This window comes from Primulina tabacum, chromosome 10 (genome assembly GCF_025594145.1).
Source record: "Primulina tabacum isolate GXHZ01 chromosome 10, ASM2559414v2, whole genome shotgun sequence".
Lineage (NCBI taxonomy): Eukaryota > Viridiplantae > Streptophyta > Magnoliopsida > Lamiales > Gesneriaceae > Primulina > Primulina tabacum.
Genome location: NC_134559.1, coordinates 14196670 through 14209105, shown reverse-complemented (window position 1 = coordinate 14209105; position 12436 = coordinate 14196670). Strand labels below are relative to the sequence as shown.

The 12436-nt window shown below is 36.1% G+C and overlaps 1 protein-coding gene across 3 annotated transcripts; it reads right to left on the bottom strand.

The window, feature by feature from the left end:
• Positions 1 to 1550: 1550 nt before the first annotated feature.
• LOC142504759 (ubiquitin carboxyl-terminal hydrolase 8-like) lies at positions 1551 to 12127 on the bottom strand. Of its 3 annotated transcripts, XM_075617555.1 has the most exons (13): positions 11793 to 12124; positions 11417 to 11686; positions 10117 to 10246; positions 9228 to 9287; positions 9060 to 9149; positions 8368 to 8724; positions 8043 to 8183; positions 7778 to 7948; positions 7286 to 7543; positions 5748 to 5896; positions 4042 to 4578; positions 3507 to 3780; positions 1551 to 2193 (listed from the first exon to the last, which is right to left on the bottom strand). In XM_075617555.1, exons 1-13 carry the CDS (start codon positions 12080 to 12082, stop codon positions 2086 to 2088), a joined length of 2835 nt encoding a protein of 944 aa, XP_075473670.1. In that variant the 5' UTR covers positions 12083 to 12124; the 3' UTR covers positions 1551 to 2085. The 3 variants fall into 3 exon arrangements, with proteins under 3 accessions (XP_075473670.1, XP_075473671.1, XP_075473672.1); XM_075617556.1 differs by lacking the exon at positions 3507 to 3780 and having other exon boundaries at positions 11793 to 12127; XM_075617557.1 differs by lacking the exon at positions 11793 to 12124 and having other exon boundaries at positions 11370 to 11621.
• Between the last annotated feature and the right edge of the window lie 309 nt (positions 12128 to 12436).

Sequence of the window (12436 nt, the reverse complement as noted above, 5' to 3'; positions counted from 1 at the left end):
CCTTCACCTTTATCTTAGCAGCTCCAAGCTCTCTGAAGTGTATTGTATCGGCGCTAATGTCCAACAGGCCCCTGCAGTGATCGCCAATAATTTTGAAGGTGGCCGGCGATAATAAATCCCAAGGCAGTCCACAAATCCAAATCCAACTGTTACAACATTCCTCTACCGTATCCATCGTATTAATATCTTGTGACCACTCCTCGAATTCCAAAGCCACACCATAATTAAAGAATCCTTTTTTCAGATTTAGGTAGAAGGAAAATTCAGCCGCATTCGAAGGCCACCATAAGGCTTGGTTAGCTTGAAACTATGAAAGTTCAACTCTCTTGTTTGTAGATTTCCCAAGAACACGCTCAATTAGCTCCCACGAGATATTCACCATGTCTCTACTTACGACGAGTGCTTCCTTCCACTTCTTCTGTAAACATGGCTTGTCGCTGCCTTCCGTGCTTTTTCGTCATCCTTCGGTTATGATTCCTTGCAATTGTCCGCTCGTCATGATAGTTTCTGTTGGGCTTCATCTGATTTGCTCCGTGGTTAAGAGTATTTTGTATTGTTCTCCTCTGATTGTACCCTGACATCAGCTTTTCCAATGCGAGCGAAATGTTTATCCACCCCTCTGAGTTGAAACCGCTAGGCACAATGGTAGTTTGTTTTCTGCCTTGTTTGTTATATTTGGACATCTAAAGAAATCTTCCACGTTTGTTGGCAAATCTTTGGATTGTGAAGACTGCATTCCTGCCTCTGTATCGATGAAAGTCCGACCCTGAATTTGAATTTATGAAGTCCTTAAACCTTAGTATGATCCATCGCGCTTCCTCACAGTCAAAATCCATCATATAACTCGACTTCCTGGTTCTTTCGGACCACCATATCGACCGACCTTCATTACCCAATCTCAGTAGGAACACTTATACTCAATCTTTAGCATTTCGTCCCGAGCTGCTGCCCTAGAATCAGTTGACACATTCCTGCCCTAGAATCAGTTGACACATTCCAACGGTTCCTATTGTTACTCGTAAACATAGCTGAGAAAGTCGGTGGTCAAAAAAGGTGATGCCAATTGCGGCCAGCGTTCGCCACAAGCAGAAAGAAATAAACGGTGGTAGAGTAGGACACGTGTAGACAAGAGCAAGGCCAAACAGTGAACGATGAAGACAAGCTTGGAAATGCGAACCCACAGAAAATTGATAGTGGACCGGCGACGAAGACAGGAGGTTATCGCCGAAAATGGACTTAAAACGAAGCTGGCTGTTAACCGGAACGAAACATCATCGTGTGCCTCTATCTTGAAAGCGATGCCGCTGAAGTTAATTGGCATTTCCCAGCGTCCGACTGTCGGACAGGCCGGAATATCAGTTGCGGTCGTCGGAGTTAAAAGCTCGATGTTTGGTGAATGGGGAAATGGTGAGATCGAAGGACCAAATTTCAGACGAGGGTGAGAGCATTTTGAAAAATTCTCTAGGGTTTTTTTGTTGCTTGTTATTCATCAACGTAGCATATTCTTAGATAATTATTATCTATCTATATTAAACACCAAAACATGCCACTTCCACACCAATTAAAAATTCTCATCTTTCCTCGTCACGAATCTAAAACATCTCAAACTAGTGAGAAAAGTACAGCCCAAACAAAGTACAGTTTCAATCCACACACACTGGTACATACTCCATTACATATATACAGAAAGTAGTTCTGAGCATGTCCTTTGCGTGCAAATTTTCCAAGACAATATTTGAACCTACAATTCGGCTTCTGTGTATTATAACAAAAAATCCTATTTACTACTATCTAAAGTATGCTCTACGAAAGCTAACCTCGCCAATGTTGTGGTGCCTCCAAACAAGATGGTGTATGCCCTAAAAATATAATGTCAGGGCTAGGCAACACAAACCCAATTACCAAGAAGAATCGTGCAATAGTAATAAATTTAGTTGCATATGAAACATCAAATAACCAATGATTCTTCAAGATTCAAAAACAACTTCCTGCAGAATCGAACTGAGACCTTGAGAGTAGCTTTTAGGGAGAACGGAAGTTCACTCAGCCAGCTTTATGTTTGATGTACAACACTATGCAATGACATTAGATTCTCTTGTAGAAGAGGACATAGGCGGCTTGGGTCTTTATTGCTTCGTTGGTTACAGGAGAAACATGGGTGTCGTCAAACTCATACCACCTATTACTACCATTCTGCACCAAAAATAAAATTAGGTCCAAGAATTAGTCACCACGATCCTAAATGAAATTTATAAAGTCTAAGGAGAAAAGATAATCAACTAGCATATTTAAGATACAATACATCCATTAGCAAACTGATAAAGTTTATAACCAAACACTGACACAGAAACAACTAGCATGAAACCATCAAAGACCCTCTCATACTCCACAAGGACTTATATCTACAAATGCTCGGCAATAACAGCAGAAGTATTACTTCCAACACAAGACACATTATCTCAAATGCTATATGATGATGCTATTAGCAAGGAATTCCCAGATCAAGAAACCACGAAATCACTCAAAGAGCTCGAGTTTTGTATATAATAACCATGAAAAATAAGAGATCCAGATGCAAAACAAACATCCGTAATCTCCGAATTAAACAGTACAAGGATTGCCAGTGACAGAAAAAAGAAGAGAACAGAGAAGATGCCTAAAGAACACAACTTTTCTGCTCAACAGAAACAAAACTTTTTGGCTGTGCAACTACATGAAACTATTTTCTCTGTTTTCCCATTTAATAGGATTAAGTGAATTGTAAAATTTACACTTGAAAACGCAAATCAAACAACAAAAACTTGACAAACCTCATTCATGATGATAATAAAGGATTCTCAAGCAGAACTGAAGTAAAAACAAATGAGGGCTGTGAGAGTATTTCCAAGAATTCACATTTACAGAAACATTTCTGAGAAAAATCAAAAAATTGATGTCTTAACAAGTACAGACTCAGAGAATCCAATCAAACTCGTGGACATTTTACCAATATTAAGTCCAAAGATTCTCGTTTAATGCAGTAAAGGATCCATATTGCAACTTGTTTTATATAATCCTGACGTGTTACCCAGGCTTAACTTGAATTCCTAAAGGATAAGGACAATCATCCATGCATTCTGTATATTCAACTCCTCATTGAGTTCAAGAGTTCTATTGATAAACACATCCGTGTGCGAGCGTGAAGAGTGATATAATTTAAATTTTTAAAATAAGCTTTAATCTCGACACAAGTTTCCAATACTTCAATGCAATCCGATCAACTTCACTTTATAATTGACATGACATTCAATTGATGCCTTGTTCTCATTTGCAACACACTTACTGCTCAAGATCTCAATAGAGACCAGTATATTATTTTATAACTAAACCTTTATGGTGCAATTTGAGACATCAATACGTATTCACCTGCTATGATTAAAAAGGAGAAATAAGCAATACAATATTTTCCCAGGAACAAATGAACTGTCAATATAATGAAATGTTTCAACTAGATGTAGATTACTCACTTTGACAAATGCAGTATAGTGGCCACCACCCATGCCACCATAGTGATTGCTCACAGCATATAAAATGTATCGACAAGAAGCCATGCCATTCTTGTCAAATACATAATTTGAGAGATCAAAGTCACTAATAGGGAAATCTACAAAAGTTTCGAGCTTGTTTTTGAAAATTCGATTAAATGAAAATCGTTTTAAATGAATAACCAGAATTTCTGGTGATCTCCATAGATCTAACTTTTTGTTGGCTTGTCTATGATCCTTGCAGTCAGGGCAGTACCTACAGCGAATTGCACATCAGTTTATTAAAACTATCTTGAGCAACACATTGGTTTATCAAAAAAAATATGGTGCAACCATGAGGGTGATGATGAGTTAAAGTCAGTAAGTCACGACCTTTTAGCTTAAGAAATTTAAATAATATAAAAAATAAAACAGAAAATTATAAGCTATAGTACTAAGAAGTTAAACAGTATCATTAAAGTAACATTACTAAAAAATAGCATGCTACATCTATCATTAAAAATTGAATGAAATATACCACATGTCCTCAGGTCCAAGAGGCTCTTCCTTTAAGAAGGCCTCAACACATGTATACAGTGAAATAGAGTCTTGAGGCCTCTTTGACAAGAATGCTTGCTTACAGACTTCTGGCAACGCACTTAGAGCAGCAGTATCATAGCTTTCGATCATTTTACCCGGCCACATAACGATCACTTTGATCCTGTTGCACGAATTCAGTACGGGGACTGGCATATCCATTTCTATCTTGAAGCTTCTAGAGTTAAAAGTTCCGCTATCGACATAAAACTCAAAGTCACTGCAGAAATTTAAATTGTTTTCTGATTCAACATCAGAGTTCACAACCTCATCAGAGACAGCATCACGCATCACTTTGTCTTCATGGGAACTCCTTGAAGCTTCACAATCATTTAGAAAATCTTCGACTGACATTAAGAAGGGATTAATAAGTTTAAGGAATTCTTTATGCATCTCAGACCCTTTAGAGACATCAGACATCCTTGCCAACAGAGGAACGCCGAACTTTCTTAAATTTGAATAGGACTGAAAAATTGACCTGATAAAAGTAACATAACAGTCAACAAAAAGTATATACAGGAAAAATAAATAAACATCATTTCCATCTAAAAAATTACTTCAATGCAAAGTAAGAGCAAAAAAATAAATTCCCTGCACAGATTCTACTATAACTCCTTTCCACATAAGGGACACGTTACACTACAGTCACATGAACTTCAAAATATATTTTATTCCTCCATATATGTCCATTAAGTTGCTGCAGACTGAGATTGCTTAACGTTTATACTTTCAATAAAAATCAAATCTTGCAACTCCAATCAACAACCTCCGAGAATAATCGAGCAACCAACTGTTTCTCACAAAAACTCATCCTCATTATTACATTGCACTCTAAACTCTAAAGCTCCAGTACACAACCTTCAACATAGCTTCAGCACAAAATATTTTCTTTGCATATAAGATGATTTTAATGGATGAAAGAATAGATTATTTGACAAACAAACGTCACTTATTATGATAAGGAAACCAAAAAACTGAAACATAGGTAATTCTTGCAGAATAAAATTAGATATGACTTCATTCATCGAAACTTATTGATTGGAAATAAAATACTATCCAACCTCACTAGCTTAAGCTTGTCCGCTATCAAGATAATTGAAGTATGTTGATACAAGGGTGTTAACTGCGGTTTGGTTCGGGTTTATATAAAAATTCGAACCAATATTTAGTCAGTTTTACAAAATTTCAAACCAAATCAAGCCATGGATTATTTATAACCAAACCAAACCAAACCATAGATTTCAATTTGGTTTAGTCTGGTTTGAGTTATTAATTTTAAAGTTCTGAATTTCATAACGAATCAATGCATGAGATATTGTAATTTGGGTTTAACATTTTATTTGACTTTTAGGGTTGTGGTTATGCTTATACTTATTCGAGCAAATAAATGAACTTTTAATGTAATTGGACAGTTTACTAGGCTCACTATAGAGTAGAAACTAAAAATCAAATAAAATATTTCTATATCTGAAAAAAAACCACACTAACTTAAGAATCAAACCGTGATTGATTGAAAACCGATCAAAATCATGCGGTTTGATTTGGTTTTACATTTAGGTTCAAATTGGTTCAGTTTCTGAACACCCCTGGTTGACTCGAATACAAAATTTGGTATCAAGAAAATACATTAGAAGCGCAAAAACTTACTTCTCCTCTCTCTGATGTATAAACTCAACTAAAGGAGATCCATCAATTACTTTTGGCAATATATAAGCAACAAGTTGATCATGGTCTCTAATCAGCTCAATAGAATCATTGGGATCCTCCAAGATACGAAAGATGCAATTATTGAATATCTGCATATCATCATTAAGTTAATTCTTAATGCCCATAACAACATTAGGCTAAATACCAAGTTTTAGATGCCTTGATTTTATGTACTTAAGCTTGACATCAAAGGAATGATACTGAAAAACATGAAAACACTGATATATATTACAGAATATAACACCACACATCATCACACCATATAATTTTCCTATACAATCTGGAAAAAACAGAAGAATAAGAAGTAATTCCGGGGAATGTAGTAATGATATACAATCTGGAAAAAACAGAAGAATAAGAAGTAATTCCGGGGAATGTAGTAATGATATACAATCTGGAAAAAACAGAAGAATAAGAAGTAATTCCGGGGAATGTAGTAATGATATGTCACATCTAAGCACACAATTAGGTGTCAATTTGCAGACCCTCAAAGCACAATAGGCACTGATAAAGTGCTTAAAAAATTCACCAAAAATTCTCTGAAATGCTTCAAAAGAGTAATTGGAGCATCAGAACATGTTCATCTAGTTGATGTTGTCTAAGGTAAAAGTACATCACATGCAGAAGACACTTGCCTATGCGTGTCATATCCATACCTTTTAGTTTCAAGATTTGGAGAGTCAATCTACAAAAACTAACATTGACTATAGTCCAACCACATTCTGTACTGAAGCAACTTCCAGCTTTTTTTGGGACAGAAGAATCAGAACTGATCTTTATGTCTTAACCAGTTCTCACTTTATCCATTTCTATATATCAATATAGGTATAAAATTCAACATTTAGCACATTGCCTTCTTTCTACTTCATTAATGTAGATCAGTGGTCATATGTATGTGTCAGCACATATACATGACAATAATAAGCATGCAAAATTTGTGTGTCCTCACATAACCAAGACTTGCTCTACAAGACAGGTAAATTGAAATTCCATGATTAACCTTCTGTCATCTGTATGCAATGATAAACCACTTATCTTAGCCCAACTCAACAAGACAATAACCTCATCCTGGCAAACAAAGGGATCAGCAAATATTTGATCCACAGACCCAGTATCCATTTCCTTTGACAATGATAATTGAAAACATATGTTATAGACCACTAATACAAGCCAAAGTTTGTATTTCGGTAATGATTAGCAGTAAGATGTAAATAAAAGTAATAATTACTAGTGTCGCATTTAGTGGAGAAATATTTGAGAGACCAAAAATTAGATCACAACATTGTATAAAGCATACTATCTTTATTGTGACTGGATGTGGTAAAGTAGTCCAATCCACAACAACAAAAGCTCTAAGAGCACCAAAAAATATTAGTTGAAACTCAGAGATAATAATTAGCTAGAAGAAGAAGAAACGATTTATATCACAATAAGGCACAGCAATTCCTGATATGAATGTTCCAAGATATGTCTCATACCTCAGCAACTAATAGCCTTTCATCATCTCTCAATGAACAAGCTGTACCAAGGGCCTCAACAAGATCCTTGAAGGTCCCATTGTTGGGAACTGTTATTGTGACTGGATGTGGAAGAGCAGTCCCGCTGGTGCTCAAGACAGTCAAGGTCATTGCCCTCACAGTTGTAGAAGGAAGTGGTAATGACAGATACATAAATGGATCAAATGTTATTGACATCTTCTTGCAAACAGGACAAACCAATGTTGATCGATATTGACCCTAAAAATAAATAAAGCACTCAAGTGGGTGACAGGTAACATCTAATCCATAATTCCATATTCTAAGAAAGATAGTGTGAAACATCAACAATACATAGAGTGACTTTCTCAAGAAAGAAATCTAACAGTCGCAGCAAATGTTTCAGTATGATATAATGTAGTAATAAATACAAGATAGTTGAAACACTACCACACATAGGCATGCAACTGTATATGATCAAAGTAAGAAGAATACTTGACATAAATCGACTATGATAGAGTCATTGCGAGATAAATGGTTTGCCCAGTATTCATTTGCAACTTCTTCAACCGGACGGCCATCATCATCTTTTGCCTGTATGTAAGGTTTGTTTTTCACGCGGTTCAAATCTTCATGTAGGCCATCCAATAAGAAAGCAAGAAACTCCTGTGATATAAGACTTACCAAGGCTGTAAACAAGATTTTCTATCCAGCAGTACAGTTATCAAACTACTACTTGAAGCCCTTAAATTCTACTTACTTGGGCATCATGTTGATTATAACCACTAAACTGAGGAGCAAAACTAGAGAGAGTTGATTTGAACATCCTTGGAGCAACAGGTGTTGAACCTGGAGCCCACAACTTTCTTAGTAATTCCCCAAATGCAATAGCAAGCTTTCCCTGGAAAATATAATCACAAGTTCAGAGAGAGATAGTAAGGTCGAAGACTGAAGAGAGAGAGCTTTCCCTGCATGTTTTAGGCATGCACCCAAACAGAGGTTACAAAGCGACAATGGTTGTAACTATCCACACTCCAATGTGTGCACATAAAAAGAGAAATATCCATGCGGAATAAAGTACATACACTCAGGCCCAACGGATTTTCAAAGTTCAGATCTCTCCTAAAGTCTCCAAGAAAATAATCAACTAGCTTGGATGTATGCACTAAGCACTGGATGGCACTGTTCATAAAACAAGTATTTCCAAGATTGCACAATCCAGTCAAGCCCAAAGCACAGGTGCCACCAAAGCCACAATGAAATGAAATGGATGGCTTCACACTGGGATACGAGTTCACTTTATCTACAGAGCCATTCATCTGAACTGAAGCATATGAATAAGGTTCAACAATCATGGACTGTTCCACAACCATTTCCTCTTTTATTGTTTCTCCGTCCTTGATTGCATAAGACAATCCATAGATTTGCAATTCCATGAGAATCTACAAAAACAAATTCAAACACAAAATAAATTTAATTAGTTTAGAGGAACATCAGTTTTATTAAGTTTCAAAAACTATATATAATGTCAATATTAAAATAATTTTTATTTTCTCCATAGAACAAATCCCATGAAATCTCTTCAATTTTGTAAGGATTTCATTTACTTGAACCAAATCCCATCAAATCTCATCAAATATCAATTCCGTTTTGAAATCTCATCATTCCAAACCCTCTAAACGGTATTTCCAATTTTGAATCCCATTTTTTGCTTCATACCAAACACAATGTAAGGATTTAGCATGTGATTCGATATTACTAAGAAAAATTTCATTACCTCATTCTTTGATTGACTGGACTCCATGAATAAGTTTTCGTCATTCCAAAATAAATGGTTTGTCTGTCCTGAGAAGTCCCAGACTCGCAACTGTCAATGCAAGTGTGCCATCAACCTTCAAACAAACCAAATTATAATGAAATGCTAATCATTGAAACAACTGCTCACCAAGTCAGACTTGGAACAAAATATATTGTACGCCCTGTTAAATAATCCGACTTTATTGTCCTTCAAAACACAAACAAAGTTTGTCAGATAGAAGAAACAGAATTTGGATAAAGCAATCAGTCACATATATCCAAAAAATCAAAGCTCCTCATTCTCAATATTAATGGGATGCCTTAGGGCTTCATGACGACAAAACAAATCATAAACACTTTATAACATGCCATTTAAGAAAAACTGCATGCAGCTAACGAAACTCTCAATGAATGCCAATATCGATCCAGTATGTTCTCTAAGTGATTTTCAGAACACAATCAAAGTTGCAAATATTTTGCGACAAAAATAAGCATGTCATAAGCTCCCCCACAATTGAAAGTGTCGTTCACAGTTGACACATTTTTTTCAATTTAAATATTTAAAAAAGGTAGCTCATCATATATTATCATCTTTAAATTCGCTATAATTATTTATTTGGAATAAATGTCTAAGAAGGCTTCTATTGGCCATAATAATCATTAACCAGCAAACATAAATAAATGGGATATTAACCAAAGAAATGAATGTGGCACCTTAGCAATATTTTTTGGAAGTAGCAGAAGGATAAAGGATTGCCGAGTATTTATTTCTACAAGTGAAAGCATACTCTCTAGTCTCTACATCAATAATTTGCAGGTCTATGGCAACATGAAGTCATGGTCATGAGACATGAATGTCTAACAAAAGATTGTATCAATCAAAAGACTGTTGCACATTAAATTATGAAACTGTTGCACATTAAATTATGAAACAAAATTCAATGTTATACTGCATGGATACATAAGAGACAATCGACAAGCTTCACATGATGGAATGGTTAAACAAGAAAGAAAAGGGATACAATATCTTAGTTAACCTTTTGATTAATTTTTACAACCAACAGATTAGTGCCCAAAGCATGCAAAAGTCTGATCTGTATAGAAAACCAGTCGTGCTCGCTATTTTCTCCATGTAATAAGTTTTCGACATACTTCACATCAAAGTGCCTACAGGAAAAAAAACAAAATAATTCAATAGTTAAAACCAAGGGTCTATGTTCATGAGCATCCACAACTGCAAAAGAGGCACTTCAAGGTCGACTTCATAACATGATGAAGTGCCTCAATAAATGTCATAGTTCTCATAGATCTGCATTTAAGTTTATGATATTTCAGATACCCATACATAACGAGAAAATGAAATAATAGACATGTCCAATGATAATTAGTTGAAATCATTTGGCAGGAACCATTTACTGTCAGGTCTTAGCTACTGGTAGCTGGAATCAATTGTGCGGAAGAACCAATATGAAACCAGGAACTAAATTTAATTCAAAAAAACCTCATTTCAATGATACTAGGATAATTTCATTTCCAAACTTATTTCTCTATAGTTTCCAGCTAATTGCAAAACCGCTGCAAAAAGATATCGTTTAAATATTTTCCAGAAGAAGCAGAAAAATACAGAACTCAAAAGAAAAACCAACCCCACTAACTGAATTATTTATTCAATGCCACCACTTCTCTGTATCCATCCAACTTGAAGGGATATCCAGAAACACTATCTTTCCTTATTTAATGTCACCACTTCTCCATGTGTATCCAAATAGAAGCAAGCTTCAGTAAAACTATTTTCCTAAATATTTGGACCCTAATCCAACCTATTATTAGGCAGTATGATTGACACAAATCTTAAATGATCATGAGAACATAAAGAGATGATACTAAATGAAAATATAAGAAATTTTCAAAAACTAGGTTTAATTCAACAGACTATTGTTTTACAATTCAGATTGCTGTGGCACTAATGTCTCATCCTGAGTCAGCCAGTGGCAGCTCAAGCTGCCATCAACAGAAAACCCACCAAAACCATGCAAATTCCCACAGTTACAAGAAGAGAGAGACAATTTTTTTCTTAGTAGAATAAGGAAGAATCATTGCATAAATAAGGAACTTTCGATTTCAACAAATCATTAGTCAGATAGGTCACTATAACACAATCAGCACTCCTTCCTTTCTTATACTTTAGGGGATAAGAGCATTAGCAGCAAGACTCCCGCAAGGTAGCAAAAGGAGCAAAAAAGACAATCACACTAGCTATTTCATCAAATGTGCAGCTTCCAAAACTGACCATAAATAGAAATCATCCATTTTCAATAGTGAATTAGAAGGCCACACCATTTAAGAGCCCTCAAAAACATCCATTCGGAGAGCATAGCAAAATCTCCATCGTTGTCAGAAATCCCATCTTCGTAGCGTATCCCAGCCTCCCCTTCTCTCCTCATATCCACAGTAATCTCGGACTCCCCAAAACCCTCCATCCCCTCCCCCTGTTCATCCTCCTCCCCAGCGCCATTCAAATGCACCGTCGCATTATACAACACGCCATGCGGAATTCCGCTACTCTCCCCATCTATGCCACCGTCGCACACAGCCTCCTTCCACCAACTGCAACAGAAACTTAATTAAACCCTCGAACCAGAAAATCATAACAGAAAGAGAGAGAACCACAAGGGAAAAAAAAACAACGGCGGGCTTTTCATAAGTACCTAACCTGAAGGAGACGAGGAACAGGGACTCGACAGAATCCAAGAATCCCTGTGATTGGTGTGAATTGTCAAAGGAGTTGGAGAAAAAGTCGTCGTCTTGTTGAGGCGAATAGGAGAAGATGATAGAATCCATGGAACGGTAGACTCTGGAGAAAAGCCGGCGGAGGAGACGGACGACGAAGCGCTCCGATTTGCGGCAGAGGCGGAAGAGTGACGGAAAATTCAAATTCAAGGGTTTGGTTATGGCCCAAACTGAGGAAATGATGCTCTGTGGTTGGGGCGGTTTACGGTTCATCTATCGATGCACAAAGTACAACGCTGAAACTGTTCTATTTTCCGCTGCCTTTTCAATTGACTGGAATTTGGAAGTCGTTTGATGATTAGCAGTTTGATTAGTGACAGTTAAATATTATCTTCAAAATTTTCAAATATATTATTTATTTTTATATTTTTAAAAATCTATGTAAAATTAATTACTCTTTATATAATTGTCCACTCTATACATATTTCTTATGTTTTATGATAATGGAATTATCAGTTTTTGTTCTTTCATGTGCATTGGTCAACGTAATAGTCTGTATATCACATTAGTTAGGTAAATCGTATTGAGCAAACTATGTACGACAAGTTCGATTGACAAAATGTTGAT

What these genes read in the sequence shown, in the direction of transcription:
- LOC142504759 (XM_075617555.1), bottom strand. Translation starts at nt 12,082, where the DNA reads ATGAACCGTAAACCGCCCCAACCACAGAGCATCATTTCCTCAGTTTGG. An exon ending in TTTGTTCCAAGTCTGACTTG is followed by an intron (nt 9,150 to 9,227) that starts GTGAGCAGTTGT and finishes TTGCATTGACAG; the next exon opens with TTGCGAGTCTGGGACTTCTC. An exon ending in ATACATCAGAGAGAGGAGAA is followed by an intron (nt 4,579 to 5,747) that starts GTAAGTTTTTGC and finishes TACTTTTATCAG; the next exon opens with GTCAATTTTTCAGTCCTATT.